We start from the raw sequence: 24,771 nt of genomic DNA, 5'->3' as shown, positions 1-24,771 counted from the left end.
CGCCCCGCCGCTCCCCGCCGCGCCGCGCCGCAAGAGCCCGCCCCGCGGCGGCCCGGCTGGGCCGGGCGGCGGGCGGCCGCGGTATGTCATGCAGGTGGCGGCCAAGGACGGGCAGCTGCTCTCCTCCGTGGTGCGGACTCTCGCCACGCAGAGGTAGGGAACGCGGGGAGCGAGCGGCGGGGTGCAGGCGGGGAGCGGGGTCGCGGCTGCGCTGCGCGGAGCTGGAAAGATGCGTCGGACGGGGCTAGCCCTGGACTTCGGCGGGACGCGACCCTTCGTCTGGCCGCTGTGGGGTTGCTCACCCCCGCCGCGTGAGTGACCCGGAAGCCCGAAAGGGCTGTTCCCCCTTTATTTGCAATAACTTTTTCAAACCCGGTGGTTCTGCACGTCCCCGTGGGAAGCGGGAGGGCGCGGAGCTCCGCGCTCCGCCCCGCTTCGGTGCACCCCGCTGTCTTCTTCGCCCCGCTGCCGTGAGGAGCCGCGCCAGGCACCGCCAGCAGCTGCGGCGGGGCGAGCCCGGGAGTGGGGAAGCCGCCGTGCACCCTGAAGAGAGATTCTTCGGTAATAAAGTTGGTTAAGTTCGGAGTCTCCAGGCTTTCTCTAGAAGGAGGATCACCCTTTGCACGTAGAATCACAGAATCACAGAATGGCTTTAGCTGAAAGTGACCCTTAAGCCCATCCAATCGGCAGGGCCACCACCCACCAGACGAGGCTGCCCGGGATCCCATTCCACCTGGCCCTGAGTGCCTCCAGGGATGGGGCACCCACAGCTTCTCTAGGATGCTGAGAGAGAATGCAGGAGAATTGGCTGCGGGAGGAAAGTGCTGGACATGGCATTCCCTTCCCAGGCTGCTCTTATCTACTCTTGGGCATCTGGTGGGGGACTGTCCCAAGGAACGGTGAGTGACTGTGTTTTCACAGCAAATAAAGCTATTCCCTCATGACCCTTTCACCTGCCAGAGCTGTATGTTTGTTTTCTCCCCTTTTTAACACCCACAGAACAGACCCAGTAAGTAAGTTTATGCACATGGCTGTGGCTGTAGCCTGGCAGCCTGCTGCACTGACCACAGAGCAAAGCATGCACCTTGCAAACATTTCCTGCATTGTGAATTGGTGGTGTCCCTGGCAGCAGGGCTGTGTGCTGACCAGCAGTGTGTCTCTCCTCCTGCAGCAGTCCCTTCAATGACCGCCCGATGTGCAGGATCTGCCACGAGGGCAGCAGTCAGGAAGACCTGCTTTCTCCTTGCGAGTGTATGGGGACGCTGGGGACCATCCACCGCAGCTGTCTGGAGCACTGGTTGTCCTCGTCCAACACTAGCTTCTGCGAGCTCTGCCACTTCAGGTTTGCAGTGGAGCGCAAACCCAGGCCGCTGGTAGAGGTCAGTATGAGGGGCACATCCTCCCGAGCTCAGCCCTAATGAGCACGTCGCGTCTGCTTTATGTGGGCATCACAGAGATGCTCTGCTGAAGCAAGAGCAAGCTGGAAGCCTGAGGCTCTGCAGGGTGAGGGCAGGAGCTTAAGGAAAGGGCATGAGCAGCAGAGCCTGACTGATTTGGCTTTGCTATAAACATGAGTGAAGGTTTGGGGAGCAGTTTGTGTGAGGAGTACAGAGTACAGCAGCCAGGGTGGTGATGGTGAGAGGTGTGTCACAGATATGTGGTAGTTTCTGCTAGATATATTCAGAATATTTGATATGTCAAGAACTATTTTCTCCTTGCTTCTGAGGAAGACAATACAAATTAAGGAGGAACCTGGCTTCAGTATAGAGCCCAAAAGAAGTAATTGTTTTTGTGCAGTGTCTGGCATTTTCAGCCACTCTGGAATGACCTTTTGGCCTCCTCTTGTCTGGGTACCAGACCAGACCGCGAATTGGTAATTGTTCTTCCCTTATCAATTAAAGTCAGTTTCAGTGAACAATAGATGTTTTAGTGGCTGCATGAAGCTTGCCAGATTTTTTTTTCATCTCCAGGAAAAGGGGGGGAAAAAAGCCCAAATAATTATCTCTACCATGTTAATGATTTTTTTCTTTTTCTGTTTTCTTTTGGAGGAAAAAAATATATATGATTTACACTGAAATTAAAAGTGAATTACAAATAATAACTATTTTTAGAAACTATGTGAAGTGACCGTAGCGGTGGTGACGCAAGTACTTGCATGCTGAAGTTTGTGCTGAGGGCAAAGTGTCCTTTTTGCTTACCTTATTACCACAAACTACAGCAGAAAAGGTAGTAGTTATGCTGTTGAAAATGAGGGAGAGGAGTTCTGTTTTGCCCTTGTTCCCAAGTAGGAGGATACAGGAAAACACTGACAGGTGGGATTTGGGTCAGAGCATGGACAGTGGTGAGTGAGCAATTCTCATTGAAGACCACCAAAGCTGCTCCAGACTGGGTGAAGTTAGGTGTTCCCACTTGTGTCTGAATCCGAGAAGATCTTCATTCTTCCTTAGGATCCACAAAAACAGAGATGTGGGAGCTTTTCTTACAGCCAGATGCCCTGAGCTGGGCTTGAACTCCTTTTGCTTCCTTGTTGGTGTGGTTTTGGTGCAAGGATGTTGCCATCCTGAACTGTTCTTCTAAAAAGAAAGATAAGCAGTCCTGAGAGGGTGTAAACAAGCAGTTTGATTTTGGAGTCTGTCTTTATTAAGCTGTTCCATTACAGTGGCTGCTCCTGAGCCTTGCTTTGTACAAACAGAGCATGACTTATCTCAGAGAAGTAAAGAAGCAAGCCTCTTCATGCTAAAAATCAATGGTATTATTATGATATGATATATGATATGATGTATATCACACATACAGTAACAACTTAAAAGCTGCCTTTTTTTTCCTCAGCTGGAGACAAGTGGGAGGGACAGGGGCATCTCTGAAATATGGCACACGTTGCTCACTGAAGTTTTTCTCTTTACTATCCAGTCTTTTCTTGCTTCTCAGCCACCACATCCACACCACAGTATTTTAATGCAGTTTTTGGCAGTTGCAGAAAGGCTTGTAATAAAGCAGCAACTGATTCTCTTACATTCCTTTGCAGTCTTACAGGAGGAGTGTGTTTCTGATTTAGAAGGGAATCAAACTTATTCTTTCAAAGCTGAGAGCATCAAAGACAAAAAGTGACTGAGATGGGCTGTTTGCAAGGAGACAAACCTAAGCAGGAAGATGTCAACCAGACTTCTTGATTTCTGTTGCTGTGATTTAAGTTTGCACTCAAAGTTTGCATTAATCTATTTCACACAGTGCTTTGTATTTCCCAAACCTCCCCAGTCAAATAATTACAGCCAATCTGAAAAGTTCCCAGCATTTAGCTGCACATTGCAGCTAAACCAGGTTCAGGTTTCCAGATCCTCTCACTACCTATGCCCTCCAGCACCATCTTACCTGCCTCCCTGTGTTACCTGAAGTAACAGTAACATGGAGAGATGATTATCAGATAGATCAGACAAAATTTCACAATTTTGCTCTAAATCTTGGACTAATGGCAAGCCAGAGTGACCACCTGCTTCTTATTCCATTATGTGTGGATAAGAGCTGTGCGTGTATGTTTGGGTGATGGGATGACAAATAAGGCAAGTACTGTCAAGTCTCCAAGCTGTTTTTCACTCACAAAGTGCTGGCACAGCTGACAATGTGAGACACAACCAGAGTCAAAGTTCTCTTCATTTAGTAGAATAATTAGTTCTCCAAAGGTTCTTTGGAACTAGATAATGGAAGTGGTAAATGGTCCTCTTAGTGGAGATGAATGATGAGTTTATGAATGCATTTTGGGAGGTCAGGAGGGATTGATGTACTCATAAGGTCATTTATAGAGTGTAGCCAAGATAAGCATATCTAGTAATTCCTCATCAGGTCCTGTCTCATGTAGAGACTATATCCCATTCATTGGTCAGTAACAACCACGACAAAAATGCTTGAAGCAATCAATCATCATATTAATATTTTCTCTTAGAGATTTTTCTTCAGGGAAAAAAAAAGAGTTGCTTCTGTCTATTGAAAGAAATATCATTCACTTTCCTACAAGGGACAAAAAAAGGAAAAAATTCCTCTCACTAGTTTGATTGCTGCTTCTAATGGGGCGTAGCCATAAGTGTGTGAAGAAGATCTCGAAGGAAACAAATTGATTTACTTAGTTGCTCTACACAGAAATGTCATGCCCAACAAGCTGTCATGCTGTTAGCACCCAGGAGATGCTGCATTAGTATTGGGCTTGAAATGAAGTGAGCAGAAGGTGGCATGGCTGCCTGTTCGGCCGTCTTCCTTCCTCCCCTGTGTATGTTATTATGGAAGCAGCAGAACATTTTGTGCTGCAGTTAGTTATTTAGTCAGAGCAGTTTAGTGGACCCATTCAGTTTCTCCCTCGGCCACGGTGTCAGTTTGTCATTAGTTTATTATGAAATGAGAGCAACTACTCCATGAAAATTTATTGTGAGTTGGCTTTTTGCCTTCTTTTTGGCAACTGCTTACGTTCATGCTAAGGATGCGTGCCCTTGAATAGGAGACCTTCAGCTCAGATTAAGGGAATGTCTCTACAGCTGTGTCCTGCATTAATTTGCACAGGATGCAGAAATGCAGGAATCTCACCTTTGCTTTCTCCTCCCAGCTTACATTATGAGCAGCAGCCTTCTTTCTTTCTGGATTTTTTGTTGTAAGTTATGGCAAAAGAAATTTGATTTTGACCTTTGTTTTGTCTTTCATTTGTTATATCTTTTCTTCATCCTAAGTTTCTATCTGGTCAATTGAGTTCCAAGGTATATGTATTTGTCATAGGAGACTTTTCTTTAGCTGTTATGCCCTGCAGGCTTCTGTTTGGTTGAGAAACACTTCTCTGTGAATGTACAGTGTGCTGGAGTCAGGAAAGTCAATCCTCTCAACATTGTGTTTGTGAAGTTTTGGGCATTCTTGATGTACATTCTCTCAGCTCAGATTCTTGTCCTTAGAAGAATTGTGTTTCTTAACTATGTGATTGGGACGATATTTATTCAGTCTTCAAGGAGTGCGAGTTGCTCTCCACCTTTTCTCCCTCAAGGCATCATGCCATGGTTCTGGGTGGTAACATATGAAGGCTGTGGTCCTGTGTTCTTCTCTGATGCTGGGACATACAGAGTAATACAGGAGAAAAACAAATTCTATGTTGGTTTTGATACCTGTTTACCACACTCTCATTTTTGCCTTTCGCACTGGGAGAAGTGCTCTGTGTGTTGTTCTTCAACAAGTAAAAGAAGTATGCACCAGGGATATGCAAGCACTTCATCTCCATGGGTATTTATCAAAGCTTGTTTGGCAGAAAGCATTGTTCTTTGCATTCTTCTTTGTCTCCATATCTTTGGTCTCCTTTGTGTCAGAAGTGCTGCCCTGTGTGATTTTACAGTCACTGTTGAGAACTGCTTGCTGCTAGGCACTTCACAGGGTTAGTTATACAAGTGGTTTGTGTGCAGCAGGTGTGGAGTGATAGGGATTGACAGCTAACCTGGAGCTGTTGCACTCCCTCCACATGTCCCTGCTTCTGCAGGGATTTTGGCTCAGTGGATGGGTTGATGCTCCTCTGCCTTGGACTTTCATTTCACAGCTACTTATGAACTTGTTCACAGCAGCTGCACTGGAGATAACTTGGTATATAGTTGCAATAAAGTAAAGAGATGGAATATGATAGTAAAAGTGCTTTTTCAGTACATTTGGGACATCAGGAACTGGGTATCAGTATGGTAAACCTGGAGGACTACTATCCGCTCCTGCTCTTTCAAACTGGGTCACAAGAGGCTGCAAATAGAAAATTACAAAACACTGAAAAGGACTTTATGTCCTTTGGGCATGGCCCTCTTCTGGACTCACTCCAGCAGCTCCACGTGTTTCTTGTTCTGGGGGCCCCAGGCCTGGATGCAGTACTGCAGATGGGGCCTCACAAGGGCAGAATAGATGGGGACAATCCCCTCTGTCTATCTGCTGCCACCACTCTTTTGATGCAGCTCAGGATACTGTTGGCCTTCTGAGCTGAAAGCAGACACTGCTGGCTCATGTCCTGCTTTTCATCCACCAGGACCTCCAACTCTTTCCCCATAGGTCTGCTCTCAAATAGTTCTTCTCCCAGTCTGTATGCATATTTGGTGTTGCCCCAGCCCAAACACAACACCTTGCACCGTGCCTTGTTGAACATCATTAGGTTCACCTGGGCCTACTTTTGAAGCTTGTCTAGGTCTCTTCAGATGACGTCCCTTCCTTCTGTTGTATCAATTGCACCACTGAGCTTGGAATCATCTGCAAACTTGTTGAGAATACACTTGATCCCACTGTCTGTGTCATTGGTAAAGACATGGAAAAACACCAGTCCCAAGATGGATGCCTGGGAGACACTGTTTGTCACTGGCCCCCTCCTGGATGTAGAGACATGGACCACAGCACTCTGGCTGCAACTATCCAACCAATTACTTATCCAGTGAATATCCAACTCTTCAAATCTGTGTATTTCCAATTTAGGGATGAGAGTGGGGGTGTGGAGTCTTACCAAAGGCCTTGAAGAAGTCCATTTAGATGACATCAGTTGCTCTTCCTCTGTTTATGGAAGCCATCACTTCATTGTTGAAGGCCACTGAATTCGCAAGGCATGACCTGTCCTTGCTGAAACTGTGCTGTTCGTCTCACATCACCTCCTTGTCCCTCATGTGCCTTAATTGTCTGCCAGGAGGATCTGCTCCATGATCTTCCCAGGTACAGAGGTGAGGCTGTCCAGCTTGTAGTTTCGTAGGCTTTCCTTTCCATCTTTGTTAAAAATGGAAGTTATGTTTACCATGGCACCAGAGTGCCATGACTTTTCAAAGACGTTGCACAGTGGCTAGGCATGTCATTGGGCCCAATGGAGTTGTACACATTCAGTCTCATGAGATGGTCTCCAACTTGTTCCTTTCTTACAGGGGTCACGCAGCAAACTCGGTTGCTGAGAAAGCTGAAATAATCAACATCAGTCAGAAATAATGTGCTTTAGCATGAACTTCCTGTGGTATCCTTGACGCTGCAATGTGAAGTGACATTTTTGCTAGAGATAGTATGTTGCTGTTGAGGCACTTGGCAAGCATCAGCATAGCAAATCTAGGCATTTCCCTTGATTTCAGAGCTTCTCCAGGTTGTCTGGAATTACTCATTTCACTGCAGTCTGTCTGCCAGTAATCCCTTATGCACTGTCTATTAACACATTACCAGTATACGCGCATTCTCCTCAGTCTGAGGGCTTACCATATTGGAAAATCCAATTCAAAAAGTATGCTATGATACTGATCCCCCCTTTCCTGACACATATCAGATGTGTCTACAGTCTGCTGGATACAAGGAGTGTACAGCATGAGAAGGTGGACATGGAGATGTGATGCGTGGCATGTGCCTAAGGGTGCCTCATCTCAAAGGGAAAAAATGCTGCTGCGTTTGTCCCCCACTGCCAGAGGGAGCCTTGTCACAACCAACCCAGAACCTCTAGGCTGACGTAGCTGGTGGAGGAAAGGTGAGTCTGATAATTTGGGTTGGTACACGTAGACCTGATATTGCTTGTGACAGACAAAAATAAAGTGGAATCAATCTGCAAGTGATTTTTTTGGACATTTCACGTTTAAGTAGGATTATTTTTTCTGTAAAGCCAGTTTATGGTTCTTGTGACCCTGGAAATGTGTGACAACAATCACGTGGATGTTTTTGCTGTGTTTAAGCATAAAGGTTTGACAAACTTTGTATGAGTATTAGGTATCATCTTGGCTTTGATTTCTACATTGCAACTGTATTGCTTCCCATGACCTTCCTCCAGAAATATATCCAAAACATGGCACTACAATGTATTTAAGTCCAACAAAATGTTAGAAAACAACCAGATGCACCATCAGTGTGGCGTAAGAACTTCTAAAACAAGCTAGTATTGCTTATAAGTTATTTACATGTTTTAAACCAATCTGGATTTGGTATCTGTCAGTTCATTCTTTTTTATTATTATTATTTTTGCAAGCAAACAAGCAAACAAAAAGCACTTCATTAACAACATAAATATTAGCAGCATGACTAGGAGAAAGAATAGTCAGGATAAACATTGCAATATTGAGTAGAAATGAACTATAGTTTTTCACCCATCTATTTCTGTCTCTAGAGATAGATAAGAAAGAGAGGAAGCAGTTAAGTAAAGCATGCATTCTCATTTAAAACTTCCAGGATCTTTGCTCCGAAACATGAGTTTATTTTTTGTGTAAGGCTCTGAATCATACTTTTTTATCTGTTGTATTTCTTTTTATTTATTTTTCTTCTGCTCAGTGAAGCAGATCATTAACAATTGATTTGTTGCATGCTGTTGGTGGAGGAATTGCTCTCCAAATCAGAAGGAAAATGGTGACTCGGTGTAGTCACCACTAGGAGTTGGACTCAGTGATCCTTATGGGTCTCTTCCAGTCAGGATATTCTATGACGTTATGAAATGTTCCATAAATCTCAGAACACAGAGGAGCCCCAGCTTTCGGTGCAGCATGGCTGTGCAAAACAGGTTGAGATCTTTTGCCTGCTTCTGCGAGGAATAGGGGGTGCACTTGGAATTGCTGTAGCATGTTTTAAAAATGGGAACAGAGTACTGATGAAGCACTGGCAACAGGAAAGTGCTCATGATCTACTAATATGAATAGCTGGAAAAAAGAGCAAGCAAATTACAGCCTTAAATGAATGGGTAAAGGGACAGCACTTTGCAGAAGAGAGTGCTTGAAGATCTCGAAGGTGTCACAGGGGCCTCTCTATCAGACAGGCATACATACATATATATGTCCTGACTCCCTTCGTGATACCAAAAATACCAAATAGGAAGGGCAAAGTGGGGGAGATGCTGTTATATCTACTTGTTCTCAGCTGCTTAAATGCGCCCTTAAGGTCCAAGCCATATGGGCAGAATTTGAAGCAGCCATGCAGCCTTCTGGTAGAAGTGTGTTTGAGTTAAAGTGTTACAAAAAGAAATAACAATTAACCTTGTGAAACATAGAGTTTTGAAAACATGACCTGTTCAAGACTGCATTCCTGCCCTTAGAATGCCCTACTGTATTCATTTCTAGTGGGAGAGTCCAGAGATCAAAACAAGCTGCTCGTAGTCCTGTAAAATAAACAAAATAGTTTTTATTGCAGAAAAGCTTTGCAGTGGTTCTTGACTCTCTGAAGAAGAGGAGACTCAGAGGAGACCTTGCTGCTCTTTGCAACTCCCTGAAAAGAGGTTGTGGCAAGGTGGGAGTTGGCCTTTTCTTCCAAGTAACAGTGATAGGATGAGAAGGAATGGCCTTAAGTTACACCAGAGGAGGTTCAGGTTGGATATTAGGAAAAAGTTCTTCTCAGAAAGAGTGGTGAGGCAGTGGCACAGGCTGCCCAGGGAAGTGATGCAGTCACCATCACTGGAGGTGTTCAAGAACCGTGTGGATGTGGCACTGAGGGATGGTGGCATGGTGAGATGAGCTGGAGGCTGGATTTGAACATGTTAGAGGTTTTTTCCAACGTTAATAATTCTGTAATGCAGTTCTGGGCCACCAGGTTATCATTTCTGTCCTGCAGTCAGCATTTCCTACCTGCAGGTAGCAGATACTGCCCACAGGAGCCAGTCAAAGGCTGCTGCTTCTACTGAGAAAATTGCTAAGACAGAAAGTTTCAATGTATCTGACTTCTGGGAGAGCTATCAAACTTTTATTGACTGGATCGTGGTATTTGCAGTGTTCTACAATATGTGTTCTGCTTCGTTTTGGATTTAAAATCTAAAACCATAATTTTTGTTGATTGATTTTCTTGATTGCTTTGTTTTTTTTGGGAGGACATTCACACAAAAATGCAATGGTGGCTTTACAAAACATGCAGATAAAATGAAATACTGCTTCTCTCCAGTATCACATAATTTTTCTTCTTGACACATCTTGGAATCTTTTACTTGTTAGAAGTATCATGTGAAATATAATTAAATGAATTAGAAGTCTGTAATAGAAAAACTGAACAGCAGTAATGTTACAAGATTCAATATTGTTTAATTGGACCTCCAAGAAACGTCACTGCTTTTGTGAGCTTAGCATGCTCTGTTGTTTGTTTTTGCTATCATAAAATTAGTAATCCTGTTTTTAGATATTAACGTTGTATAATCCAGAAAATGAACACCACATCTGCCAGCCACTTGTGTTATCACAGCTTGGTGAAGCACTGTGTATCACACTCCTGCTTTCCAGCTGTCAGGCTGAAAGATCCAAGTGGCAGAATCTGCTGTGTTGTGATAGCTACAGCCTGCAGTACAAGCATGAGGCAGACTTCATGCTTACTTCTAGCCCAGGGTTGGTTCCTGTCTGCACTGTTGCTTATGTTCAGGTTTGTTTGTTTGTTTATTTCAAAACACAATAATTTAAATTGTATCCTATACCACCCTTATGATAAACCTCTTATTCTCTTTGTACATGAAAACATGCAAATGAGATTGTTTTGTTATTTCAGAAAAGTATCTTTGGCTCGTTCATACATCAGCAATGAAAATATTCCCTAAAACTTTAGTTAAAATGAGGGTTAAGTGCTGACACAAGTATGAACAGGCCATAATGTTGGCACAGCAAACTACAGAGCTCAAATCTTCAGTTTTCAGCTGTCACATAGCTAGAAACTCTGTCTCTAGGATTGAAGGAGCATCTATACTGGCTATCACCATGGCTCTTCCAAGAGCAGCCCACTGAAGACAGTAGTGTTGCACCAGTAATTGATAGTTGACCTAAGAAGGAAAAATACCTGAAATAGAAATTCTTTTTTTCAGTTGAGAAATGTTTGTTTTCCTTGGTAAAACATTTACCTAAGAAAGTTTTGAGCAAACTAAAATGTTTAATTACACTGGAAACAAATATAGGTACCAATCTGGGCTGAGAGAAATTTTAAGTTACAAAAATTTTCAAGTAAAAAAGTATTTGAACAGAACTACCTACCTATTTAAACTAAATTACTGTATATTTCTTGTACATAGCTGGTCATCTTAGTATTTAGAAATATCATAGAATCATTAAGGTTGGAAGAGATCTCCAAGATCTTCAAATCCAACCATCATCCCATCCCCACCGTGCCCACCAACCACGTCCCTCAGTGCCACATCCACAGGGTTCTTGGACACCTCCAGGGACGGTGACTGCACCACCTCCCTGGGCAGCCTGTGCCACTGCAGCACCACTCTTTCAGAGAATAATTTTTCCTAATATCCAGTCTGAATATCCTTCATCTAAGAGAAGTGCTTACAACCAGTGCTTAAAACCAGGCAGTATTGACCTTCCTTGGCTTAAAGCCCAAAAGAAAACCCTCCCATTGGGCACCGCCAGAGTGACACCAGAGATGACAATAATTGTTCTTAGTTCTGCTTGCATGTAGGCTGCTTCCACTGAGATTCACTGTGAAGCCATTGGCATTAAAAGAATGGAATGAACTGGCATGTTTGATGTGTAATAAGCTATTTTTGGCTCAAAGAGAAACAATTCCTTTCTGTCTTCTCCCCAAGCCTCAGATATGATAACACTATAAATATCTTTAACTAAAAGGGTGGAGGCTTTTCATCATATTCTGCAGAATCTCCCTTGCTGTTGATACAACTCAAGCAGTATTTATGTGAAATCAATTTTCCAAGCAGAATGTATTGAACAAAAAAAGGGCTTCCCACTAGAAACTGTGAGTGGCCTTAGAATCTGAGACAGAAAACACTAAAGCAAATACTTTAGCTTTTGTGTGTCATTCAGTTGGAGTCAGACTGATGAGTGAATTGTCCTAGAACTGGGACTTTGGTAAAATACCTCCGACTCCTGGAGATGCTTTGAGAAAGTTTGCTGATGCAGCTCGTTGTAGTTGGGTCAATAAATGCCAAGGCAGAGCCTCTCGAATGTGCCCTCAGTTTCTTCTTGTTAATTCCTTCTTCAGATGGAAAGCTTCTGCCACATCTTAGTACATGTGTATTAAAAGGGTTCTGGGATAGATCTGGCTTTGTGTGCAGTTTTAAGCCTAAGTGAAGTTTGGGAAGCCAGTAATAGGCTTACAGGCCAGAAGTCTTTCAGGGATTGCTGCAAATCTCTGAAGAGCTGGAGTTGGCATTCAGCTGAAAGAAGCAAGGAGATGCTCTGATGAGGGTCAGGAGCTATGTTTTGTCTTTCTGGGATGAGCAGTCAATCAAATTCAGCACTGCCTGGTGATGTAACTGCAGCAGGTCCTCTGTGTGCACTATGTGTGTGAGGTGAAGGTACTTTGGATGTGCTAGCGGTGGTTCCTTTTGACAAATGCAGTACCTCTGATGTCCTTTTCAAAAGATAAACAGCTTCCTTCATGATCTGCAGATTCCTAGGAGGCTGTTCCAGAGCTAGAACATCTGAAAGCTGGAAAGTTTTTTCAGTTTCTTACCCTAGATGTATTTATGACCAATCATTAGCCATTTGTTCTTATGCCAGCATTGTCCGTTAGCTTAAGTAGCCCGCCTCCTTCACTGACATCCCTCATCAGTTCTCCTGTTTTCCTGGCCACCCCTGAGATAGCCATACCTATAGACATGATTTTGCTGGGGTAATTGAGAAAACCTCTGAAGTCTGCTCTTACGACAAAGGCTCTCAGTCCCTTCTATGCTCCTTCTCTGTTCCAGCCAAAGCAGAGTCTTTTCTTGACTGCAGGAGACCAGATCAGGGAACTTTCCCCACTCCTGCGATCTTCAGCATGCTTCTTAGCAAGAGGCTGTCTGCCAAGGGATGTTGCCATGCGCCATTGCTGCCATCACTGTGCCTTCTTGCTCTGGCTCTCCGCCTGCATATCTGGAACAGTAGTGGATGTTCACTTCAAGATGGCACTTGGTGATGGCGCTGACTGCCAGTTGGGCCAGTGTTTAGCTTCAAACGTGACCCTTTTTACAGACCATCTGTTTTTCAAAAATTGAAATTATTGCAGATATAATCGAGTGCGTTGACACATTTTAATAGGAAGGGTTTCAGAGTGCCACAGTGCAGGTCTAACAGTTATATCTGGCCTTGCGCCTTGTTCTTTGCTAACACGGCAGTCCCGACTGTGCTGCCAGAGCAATTAATCAGCTCAGCACTTTGCTGGAGCTGTTGCATGGATTTCACTTTCACCTAAGGATTTGCTGACTTGGCTTTTTAGCTATAAAGTAACTTGACAGTGCACATTTTCAAAACAAAAGACTGAAACCTAGAATCTAAACAGGAGCATGTTTGAAAATTCAAGTGCGCTACTTCCAGATTAAAATGCATGCTGTGACTGAAATCTGTGTAGCCATTGAAATTACTATTCATGGAATCACAAATCATAGGGATGGGAAGGGACCTCTGGAGATCACCTGGTCCAGATCCCTGCTGAAGCAGGTTCCCCTGAGAACTTTGGACTTCCACTTTCAAAATACGACATTACTTCAGCTTTTAAAATTGGACTATAAAAATTTGATGTTTTAATTTATAACCTAATGATTTTATATAACTGTTATTTACTCATCTGTCCTGGCCTCTTCTTGTATCTGAGTTACTTAGTTTTCGTTCTTTGTTCACATGGGTCAGACAGACAAAAATGGTGCTGGGAGCCATTGGATATGAAGCATGCTCAACCTTTCAATCAAGATAATCTGCAGACCACCAAATGCTGTCTTTATTTAAGTACACTGTATTGTACATTGTGAAAGTCACAATGGGGTTGGGGAAACAACATCTGCCCTAATGTGTGTGAATCATATAATAACAGAATCATTAAGGTTGGAATAGACTCCTAAGATCTTGTTTGTATTCCTATTTCCAGAACTATGAGAAAGATGTGTGCTTTGGAAAAGTCATAGAATGATAGAATCATTAAGGCTGGAAAGACCACAAAGATCACAAAGTCAAAGATCAGCAGCCCATTTATCCCCAACGTGCCCACTAAACACATCCCTCAGTGCCACATCCACACAGTTCTTGAACACCTCCAGGGCCAGTGACTCCACCACCTGCCTGGGCAGCCTGTGCCACTGCCTCACCACTCTTTCTGAGTTGAATTTTTTCTTAATATCCAACCTGAATTTCCCCTGATGCAACATGTGGACATTGCTTTTTGTCCTATCACTGTTACATGGATGAAGAGGCCACTCATCCCTAATGTGACTTAACATGTATTCTAAGAGGATCTGTTCCATGATCTTCCCAGGCAAAGAGGTGAGGCTCACTGTCCTGTAGTTCCACAGGTCCTCCTTCCTCCCTTTCTTGTAAATGGGAGTGACATTTCCATTTTTCCAGTCCCCAGGGACCTCACTAGAGGGCCACAACCAGAGAGCATATGATGTAGAGTGGCTCAGCAACCATATCAGCCTGCTCACTTAGAGCCCCAGGGTGAATGTCATCTGGCCCCATAGGCTTGTATATGTTCACTCTTATGAGGCAGTCTCAGACTTGCTCTGCCCTTACAGCAGGAGGGGGATTTACTCCCCCAGTTCCCACCTAGAAGTTCAGGGATGCGAGCTTCAGGAATGTGAGAAATATGAGAATCCTGTCTGCCAGTGAAGACCAAGGCAAAAAATTCATTTCATACCTCAGCCTTCTCCATGTCTGTTGTAGCCAGTTCTCTTATTTACCAAAGGAGGTACGCTCTCTTTGTGTACCTCTTCTGACCATTTTACTTATAGAATCCCTTCTTGTGGCTCTTAACATCCCTCTCCAGTTCCTTGGTTTTCCTAATCCCCTCTCTGCAAGACCAGACACCATCCCTGTATTCTACGCAGGTGACGTGCCTGATGCCATAGGCCTTCTTGGCCATCTGAGCATTATGCTGGCCCATGTTCTGCTGGCTGTAGTGTTGTATGAGTCTGTTGTGACTGAAGTGCAGGACACTTGGTCTTCTTAAAGCTTATAGGTTCATGCCATTGAACCCACTGATCCAGCCTTTCCAGACTCCTCTGAGGGCCCTTTCTACCCTCGTGCAGACTGACAGTTCCTCCCAACTTGTCATCATCTACAGACATACTGAGGGTGCATTGCATGCTTGCCACATGGACACATTCCTGCCTTTCTCCTTGCCTTTCCATAGATGCATGGCATTTGTCGTTCAGTTGTGCCGCCTGGGTTCTACTGGCCTCATGAATGTAACCATGCTGAGCATGCTTGGGGAGCAGCCATGCCTCTTTCCTGCCTGGCACTGGGGTATGCAGATGCTGGAAAACTGCTGTGCAGCTGCTGCTCTGTGGAGATTGAGATGCAGAGCAGGTGCTCAGCATTTTTCTGCCATGTTACCTCTTAAACAAATACATGTCACAAACCCTTCTGACAGCTGCTTGTAAAAGCAGAATCCCTGCTGCCAGGCATGTTGAGTTCCTCTCATTTTCCTGTCAGTTTCTCATTACAGGGATTCACGGAAATTGAACAAGAAGAAGTCACAATCAGTCATGTCTAGAATGTCTAGAATATACCCTGAGACTGTTACGCATGCACCCTTGGTATATTTTTTAAACACATGGAACAAGACTCCAAGGAAAGTGTTTGCAAGTTTTCCCCCCTGGCTTTATGGTGTTCAAATACTATAAAAACTGCTCGTATGTGGGCCTAACTCTCCTCCCTACACACACCCTGGGGGTGAGCTGGGTGTGTTGCTCCTGCCCTCTGCCTGCCCCGCTGCAGTCATGAGGTGCACTCATTAATGACAAATCTCTGGCACTGCTTGGAAAGGAAGGAATGCTACTGTACAGTCCTCTTGGAAGAGTGCCTTGCCTTGCATCTGAAGTTGCTTGTGGACATAACTACAAAGTAGTTATGAAGCTCTTCATACTTAAGATTTTGTGCTCTTCAACATCTTTATCAACAACCTAGATAGTGGGATCAAGTGCTCCCTCAGCAAGTTTGCTGAAGGTGGAGTTGACACAATAGCAGGAAGGGCCAACATACAAAGGGACGTGGACAGGCTCAAAAAATGAGCTCACGGGAACCCACTGAGGTTCAACAAGGGGTGGAGCAAAGTGCTGCACCTGGATCAGGGCAATTTTAGATATGTGTACAGACTGTGAGAAGAACTCCTTGAGAGCAGCTCCATGGTGAAGTATCTGAGGTTTCTGGTAAATGAAAAACTGGACATGAGCCAGCAGTGTCTGCTTGTAGCCCAGAAGGCCAACAGTATCATGGGCTGCACAGAAGAGGGGTAGCAGCAGGGAGAGGGAGGGGATTGTCCTCATCTACTCTGCCCTTGTGAAGCCCCATCTGCAGTACTGCATCCAGGCCTGGGGCCCCCAGAACAAGAAACGTGGAACTGCTGGAGTGTGTCCAGAGGAGGGCCATGAAGAATACCAAAGGGCTAGAGCACCACTCCTTTGAAACAAGGCTGCAGGAGCCAAGCTTGTTCTGCCTGGAGAAAACTCCAGGGAGACCTCATTACAACCTTCCAGTACTTGAAAGATGCTTACAAGTAGGACAGGGAACAACTTTTGTGTGGTCTGATAGAGATAGGATGAGGTGAAATGGTTTTAAACTAAAAGAAGGGAACTTTAGATGAGATATTAGGAGTAAATCCTTTACTCAGAGTGGTGAGGCCCTGCCACAGCTGCCCAGAGAAGCTGTGGTGCCCCATCCCTGGAGGTGCTCAAGGCCAGGTAGGGTGGGGCCCTGGGCAGCTGAGCTGGTGGAGGGCAGCCCTGTCAAGGGCATGGGGTTGGGTAGTCTTTAAGGGCCCTTCCAATCCAAGCCATTCTATGACTCTTTGATCCTATTATTTTAAAGTAAGTGACTTGAAAGCCTGCCAAAAATTTGTTTAAAAGTATATGTTTTTGTTCCTCTGAATTCTTGAGTTATGCTGAAAAATTGAGTGTGGTCTACGGCCACCTGCTCCTGGATGCACTCACTTCTGTGGCTGCTGTTTTACCTCACATTCAGCTGAAGAGATACATGCTGCATTTATTTTCCTGCAGTGGGCAAAGTGGGAAAAGGTGAAGTGGGGGTTGAAAACAGCAGGTTGGGACACCTGGGTGAGCATCATGGCTGCAGTGGCCATGGTTCCTCCTCCACTGAGAGCAGAGGATGAGAGCACTACCAGCCAGAGTGCAGTGCAAGGCCGAGGACTGGTGTATAGCCCTTTGCTGGCTGGGGCTTTTGGGTGGCACTACAGGATAAATGTTTGCTATCTTTGGTAGTACTGAGCATATCTGTAGAGAGAAAAAGGAAAACAAGGATGCTGCAGCAGTCACAGAGAGTAACCTTCATCTTATAGTGGCAAAGGTTGCATGGCTCAGTAGTCATCCTGTTTAAACATTGACTTGAATGATGAGGTTTTTAAATTAGAAGGCCTCAGTGCGCTGTTCCAGGCTGAACTTCCTTCACCTCTACTATTCTGAAATCCTGTTTATAGCAAGAGGGGCATGCAGGGCTGATAGCTGTTCAATCAGCCTTCACTTCAGGCATTGACTTTCAGGCACTCTGTTTTGCAAGATTAATATCCTCTTAATAAAAGTAACCCTGTATGCATTCACCTCTGCTTGCATGCAGATATCTGAGGGCAAGTTAAAAATGGCTTTGCTAGTGTTACTGGCAGCTTTATATATACATACATATATCTTAAAATAGGACAAAAAGTAGTAACAAGAGTAACTGCTCTGGAGTTGCAGAAGACACACTCTGCTGGCTGACACTTGCTTTGTCTGTGCTTTGCCTGCAGTGGCTGAGGAACCCGGGTCCCCAGCATGAGAAGCGGACTCTCTTCGGAGACATGGTGTGTTTCCTGTTCATCACTCCACTGGCAACTGTCTCTGGCTGGCTGTGCCTGCGGGGAGCTGTGGACCACCTGCACTTCAGCAGTAGGCTTGAAGCTGTCGGCCTCATTGCACTCACTGTTGCACTCTTCACCATTTACCTCTTTTGGACCTTAGTGAGTATGGGTATGGGACAAAGAGTGGAGCAGGAAGTTAATTACACCTCTACCACTCTAGAGTGCTGTAGAGTGGGTGAAGCATTGCATAAAGCATTGTTTACATTCAGAAATCTCTTCATTCCATGTCTGTTAAGTTCTTGGAAATTCTGAAAGATGCAGTGCATTTGAGGTCTGCACTTCTCAAATCCCAAACTCTGGGCAGGATAGTGAGAGGGAGAGAGGAAGCAATGAGGAGGAATTCAAAGCAGGTGCTGCAGCATGGTGATACCATCACAGAAGGCTACAAGGTTGGTTGAGCACAATTTTTGCTTGGTGAATCCATGCTGACTATTCCTGATGACCTTTTTCTCTTTCAATTGCTTGAGATGGCATCCAGAACAAGCTGTTCCATCACCTTTCCAGGGACAGAGGTAAGACCAAATGGCCTGTAGTTTCCCAAGATCCTCTTTCTTGCCCTTCTTGAAGACCAGAGGGACACTGGCTATCCTCCAGTCTCTGGCACCTCTCCTGCTCTCCAAGACCTGCCAAAGATAATAGAGAGCAGTTGAGCCATCACTTCTGCCAGTTTCCTCAGCACACATGGATGCATCTCATCAGGGCCCATGGATTTGTGCACATTGATTCCACCTAGACACTGCTGGGCCATCTCCTCCTCAATCAGAGGGAAGCTCTCAATTTCCTGGACTCTCTCTTCCCTCCAGAGTCCAGGAGTTCTGAGGGAGTGTCTTTGAAGCAAAGACGGCATTCAGCATTTCCACCTTCTCAGCATCTCCCATACCAGACACCTCCCTCATTCAGCAGGGGATCAACATTATCCCTAGTCTTCCTTTTACTGTTAACATACTTTAAAAAAAAAACAAAAACCTTGTTATCCTTTGTCTCATTTGCCAGCTTCAGCTCCAGGTGAGCTTTAGCTTTCCATGTTGCTTTCTTACAGGCCCTGACAACACTCCTTTACTCCTCCCAAGAGGCCAGGACCTTTCTCCACATTCCATAAACCTTCTTCTTCCCTTTGATCTTATCCATGAGCTCCTTGCTCATCCAGACAGGTCTCCTGATTTCCTACTCTTAGGGTTGCACCAATCTTGAGCTTGGAAGAAGTGCTGTTTAAATGCTGCCCAGCTCCCACAAGTGCCTTTACCTTCAAGAGATGAGATGCCCAAGAGATACCTCCAAGTAGGTTCAGGAAAAGGTCAAAGTTGGCTCTCTGAAAGTCCAGAGTAGCAATCCTACTTTTTGCCTTACTTCTTCCACACAAGATCTTGAACTCCACCATCTCATGATGGCTACATCCCAAGCTGCCCTCAACCTTCACATTCCTAAAAAGCCCACCCCTGTTGAAAAGAACAAAATCCAGAAGAACCCCCTGCCTTGTTGGCTCCTCCACCACCTGTGTCAGAAAATTATCTTCAACGCACTGCAGGAACCAACGGGACTGCACATGCCTGGCCATGTTGCTTACCTAACAAATATCTGGATGATTAAATATATAGATGGTTCTCCACCATGAGAACCAGCACATGGGATTGTGAGGCTACTTCCAGCTACAACATAGACTTCATCTTTCTGATCTGGTGACCTGTAGCACACCCCCACAATGATGCCAGCCATCCCAGCCCACCCGTTAATTCTCACCCACAAGCTCTCCACACGTTCTTTCTCCCTCCCAGATGGAGCTCATTACATTCTAGTTGATCCCTCATATAAAGGGCAACTTCACCTTCACTTCCCAAACCTGTCTTTCCAAAAAAGGTTGTAGCCTCCACGACAGCATTCCAGTCATGCGAGCTGTCCCACCACATCCCTGTGACTGCAGTGAGATCACAGCCCTGCAACTGCACACAGATCTCCAGCTCATCCTGTTTACTTCCCACGACGCATGCATTCATATACAGGCAGGTAAGGGAAGCAGCAGGTGCGGTTAACCCTGGAGGGACACAAGAAGATTTTGGATGTAGTACTGGCACTATGACCTTCTCTGAGGAGTCCTTGCACGATCCTACGGGACAGCTCGAGGTTCTTCCTGGCAATCTTCAACAGTGACAACATCCTTCAGCTCCAATCTGTCTCCCTCAGAGATTCCCGGGAGCCCCTCAGGCTGCTGATTTCTTGCGGCAGTCCGGCCATCTGCTCAAGCATCTCCTTGAACAGGGCACACCTGCAGCCATGACAGCCCTCTCCTGCCTCAGGACCTGGGGAGACCTCCAGATTACGGAGCTCTCCACAGTCAGTATTTTGGACTGCCGCCTCATCCCACGGGTTGTCCACCTGGGTGCACGCATGAGCCCACAGAGGCTGCGTCCCCTCAGTCTGTGTTGCTGCCTGAGCCCGACTGCTGCGGCGGCTCCTCACCGCGATGACGAAAGAGGCGGTAACGCCCTTGAGTTCCTAGAGGAGGAGTGAAGAAAGAGAGGAGGCTCCTTCCGGCCGTCCCACCCTGCCCCGCGCGACTTGCCGGCGCTAGCTGACGAGATCACCCCGATCGCGCGTCCTGTCCGCGGCCTTCGAGGGTCGCGGCGCTCCCTGAGGGCAGTTTTTATACAGGCGGGGGTTGACTGCCCTCACTCCCGGCTCTGCCCACACAGCGTCGGCGTCCGCGGCGGCACAAGCGCGGCTCCTTCCCGCCGCGCTGACCGGATGGCTGTGCGCGGCGGGTCGAGCGGCGATTTTGAGGATTGATTCTGATTTACCTCTTTGCCAGGATCTCTCGTTGCAGTCGTTACACGCAAAGTCTTCCCTAAAATGGATTTTAAATTTCCTCTTGTCCTGTCATGACGGACTCTGCTAAAGTGTCTGTCCCCTTCTTCCTTGTAGCCCCCTTTTTGATACTGAAAAGGCCATCACTTCTCCCTGAAGCCTTCCCTTCTCCAGGCTGAACAGCCTCAGCTCTCTCCTCCTAGGAGAGGTGTTCCATCCCTTGGATCATTTTTGTGGCCCTCCTCTGGATGCACTCCCAACAGGTCCATGCTTCCTGTACTGAGGACTCCACACCTGGATGCAGTACTCCAGGTGAGGCCTCACCAGCACAAAGCAGAGGAGCAGGATCACCTCCGTTGCCTTTGCTGGCCGTGCTTCTTTTGCTGCAGCCCAGGATACAGTTGGCTTTCTGGACTGTGAGGGCCCATTGCTGGCTCGTGTTCAATTGCTATCTACCAAGTCTTTTCAGCAGGGCTGTGCTCAGGTTCTACTTACCCAGGTTCTACTGGTAGTGGGGATTGCCATGACCCAGTTGCAGACCGTACACTTGGCTTTGTTGAATTTCATGAGGTTCTCCTGGGCCACTGCTCAAGCCCATCTGAGTTTCTGGATTGCATGCCTCGAGCAAATAATAATTTCATTTAATTGCTTGTGATATGTGGACACATCTGACCTTGCTCATTAAGATTTCAGGAGCATCTCAGATGTAAGCTAGCAACATCTACTGCCACTGCTTTGACAGGGATGAAAAATCACCTCTAATTCACTTTAGAATGTTTCTCCTTTCAGAATCCTGCAGAGAAATGTATGCACCCTTTAGAAGTTACCTAGCGCTTGGAGAGTATGCTAAGAGTGATCTTGATATAAAGGCACACCTCAACTGGTTTAACCGAGGCACAACATCTTTAATGCCCACTGAGGTGTGCAAGATGTAATTGAATCAGAGCCATCGCACAGCCCAGCAGGAGATGGATGGGCAGTGAAGCGCTGCATCCATCGAGCAGGCGCAGGCACCCCACCCTGCCTTTGTGGGGTGCATGGACCTCCTGCTCAGCACCCAGTCAGCTGAGTGGTGGAGCGGTGGAGCAGGACGCGGTGGGGAGGATGCTCAGGCGCTGTCCACAGTACTGAAGGTGCCCTCATTTCCCTCTCAGCATTAGTGCTGGAAGAGTTCTGAGGAGATTTATGTGTGTCTGTAGATTAACTCATCAAGCTCAAGTGGTGGTGTATTCATGCACCTCGTCAGAAGGCAGATTTATGAAAGCAAGGTAGAGATTTACAGCAGCTACCTTACAACTGGCAGAGGGCACACTCCACCTGTGTGCTCAGCAGCCTGAGGTGCAGTGCTCCTGCAGGAAAGCTTCACCCGTGTTTGCCCAGATGTGTGCCAGATGTGCAGACCACCCTTCAGTTCTCAGTGCTGAGGAGATGGGAGAATCCAGTTCCGCTTGCTTAGTTATGGCTATGATGAGAGCTACTGGGTAAATTACACATGACCTGTGATATAACGCTTCTCTAGGTCCTGAGAAAATTAAGAAAACTAATATTTAATTTTATTTCCCATAAATCAGCTTATTATCTTGTAGACAAAAGCTGGCACGTAGGTCATTTAAGCACCACAGTATCCCAGTGAACAGAAAATGGGGGAGGTTATTTTTAGCGCCCAAGAAGCTGTCTGATCCCTTCCACTGAAAGGGAGGCCACAGCCAAGTCCTCCATAAAATGCTATTACCTTTCCTCAGTTAATTACTGCAACTGATCTATGCCTCCCAACACACACCCCAAAGAAAGAAAAGTCCTGCTCTGCCCAAGATGAAAAAAACTGATTTCTGTTTAAGGATTCAGGGCCACACTCTGCCTCTCCATGCCAACCTTTGGCCAACCTTTCTATGAGACTAAGGAGAAGACTGGGTGCAAGAGGATTGGCCATGTAGATTCCAGTGTAATGTAACTGCTGGTTAAACACCAAGGGTAGCCTAAATGAACCCAAATTAGAAAGACAAATGCTTCCCCTGCCTATAGTATTGAGGAGGTGAACAAAGAACCTCTGTGTGGCAATGCTCAATGTAGGAACATATATTGTTGGTGCAGTGTCTGAGTTCCACCCCAGAGTAGCAGCACTGGGCTAGGAGCACTGGTCTGGATGCTCTTAATGAAATTGAGCAACTGACATCACAGGGAAACCACCTCAAGGCAAGAGCCTGCTGAACCACAATATTCTGTGAAATGCTGTAAGCAGACAAGCAATTAAAGCCTGGAGTAACGATCTTGCTCTTTCTCAAAGAATCACATATCATGCTATAGGAGAACTCAGCCTGAACTCCTCTCAGTTATCTGAGACAGTCACAGCACTCTGCATAGCATTCATCTTTGTAGAGGGTTTTTGTTTTTTTTTTTTTTTTTTTTAATTACTTCCTCTCTCTCTCTCTCTACCACATTATTTCTGCTGATACTACAGTGACTACAGTGACATTTTAAAAGAGATTTCTCATATTCTTACATATGGGCTGTTCCTATATGAGGTGAAGACACAGACTGCTTTACCTTCAGGGGAGCAGAGGAGATGGAGAAGTGGGGAATTAATTCATCTGTGGGAAGAGCTGTCCTTGGGTAACTGCTCAGCAAGCAAAAGCTCTGTTGGTTTCCCTCAGGATAAGAACCTAATAAAAAAAATACTTTTTTTTTTCTTTTTTTTTGGTTCCTGTATGATTTTACACAATGGAAAATTATTTATTTAGCTAAAAACACTCTTTTGCAACTAAAAGGGTTTTGAAGGATACATTCATAGGCATGTAGATTGCTAGTGCAGAAGCACTATGCTATGTAGCCATCCACACCACCAGCACTGCATGTCAGGGAACCAGATGCAGTATCTGCATAGTACTCTCTGCCGTCTGAATGGCAGTGACCAACTGAAGTGGCACAAGTGCATAAAAATCAATGACAAATGACAAGTTGTGTGTGAAAACTGCATAGCACTTCTGTGCTTGCTGCTTGGGTCCCTTCCTGCCTGCAGCTTGGGAGCATCATCTTGTCAATTGGCACACCTCATCTAACAAGCTCAAGGCCAACTAACTGGTGTTTGACATAGTTGTGTAAGTACAGCACTGCATACAGACCTAACTCGTGCACTTGGCTGTTGCTAAAATAACCAGTAGACTACTTTCAGCTATCTATACAGTATATCTTCACAGCAGTCATTTCCCTTCCACTATTAGCAGGCTGCACTGAGTTTGAAATTGGTTACCTGAGACCAGTAAAAAAAAATTCAAAAGACAACCCTGTTGAGACACTGATTCTGAGACAGGGCATGCTGGAAGTCAGTCACACTCACCTCGTGGTACCTATGCAATCCTGAATTCAATACTTTTAGCAACAAAGCATTACAAGATGGAACATAAGGCTGTTAGTGTCTGCACACAAGCCTTCTCCATCCAGTCAGCTACAGAAATCATCAGCTTAACAACCTCAAACCCAAATTCATCTAGTTATAAATGGCTACTACCTCTTGGGATAGACAGGCAGGATGTCTAGTTTTTCATTTCATTAGAAGGGAATGAGAACTGCACAGCAGCAGAAAGCAGGGCACGAACTGGTCTTCTCCTCTGCTGCAGAAGCTTGGGGAACAAGCCCCCTATCCATACAGTTTCATATATGTCAATTTCATCCTACCTAGTGAGGCTGCTTATAGGCTTTCTGTCCCACTTGAAGGTGTGTTCCCCAACCCCTCACCAATTCCTTAGAGGAATGAAGTGATTCTGAATGCACCTGTCTCCTTTCTCGGCAGGTATCATTTAGGTATCACTGTAGATTATACAACGAATGGCGTCGGGCCAACCAGCGGGTGATACTCCTTGCCCCCAAGTCTGCCAACATTCCCTCCAACCAGCAGTCCCTGCTGGGCCTGCCATCAGTCAAAAGGAACTCAAAGGAGACAATCGTTTGATTTGGGCCATTCTGCTCTGAGGCTGTGCACTAAGGACATTTGCCTCAAACTCAATATGCTCAAACACCATGCAGAACCCAGCAGTGTGCTATCCTGATGCACAAACTCTTCATGAAGAAGGAAATTGCTATCTGAATTCAAATGCTGGACGCTGCAGTCCTATTTGCAAAGCTACCAAATGTGTTTATTTAGCAGATACTGTGTGGAAGCTGGTGTTAATATTTGCATCATCAAGTGATGCAAACTTTTCTATTATTGTTTAAAATAAACTGAAAATTAACGATGCAAAA

The 24,771-nt window shown here is 45.5% G+C and overlaps 1 protein-coding gene across 1 annotated transcript; it reads left to right on the top strand.

The window, feature by feature from the left end:
- Window positions 1-4: 4 nt before the first annotated feature.
- MARCHF3 (membrane associated ring-CH-type finger 3) lies at window positions 5-24,771 on the top strand (the record flags this gene model as incomplete). Its single annotated transcript, XM_042866120.1, has 4 exons — window positions 5-153; window positions 1,172-1,379; window positions 17,626-17,835; window positions 24,323-24,771. Coding segments are annotated over 4 exons (726 nt in total), but the record flags the coding sequence as incomplete, so codon positions are not given.

The sequence above is a fragment of the Lagopus leucura genome, unplaced genomic scaffold (assembly GCF_019238085.1).
Source record: "Lagopus leucura isolate 7727_CA_CO unplaced genomic scaffold, USGS_WTPT01 Super-Scaffold_810, whole genome shotgun sequence".
NCBI lineage: Eukaryota > Metazoa > Chordata > Aves > Galliformes > Phasianidae > Lagopus > Lagopus leucura.
The sequence above is the reverse complement of the archived record's forward strand: the minus strand, read 5'-3'. Positions and strand labels throughout refer to the sequence as shown.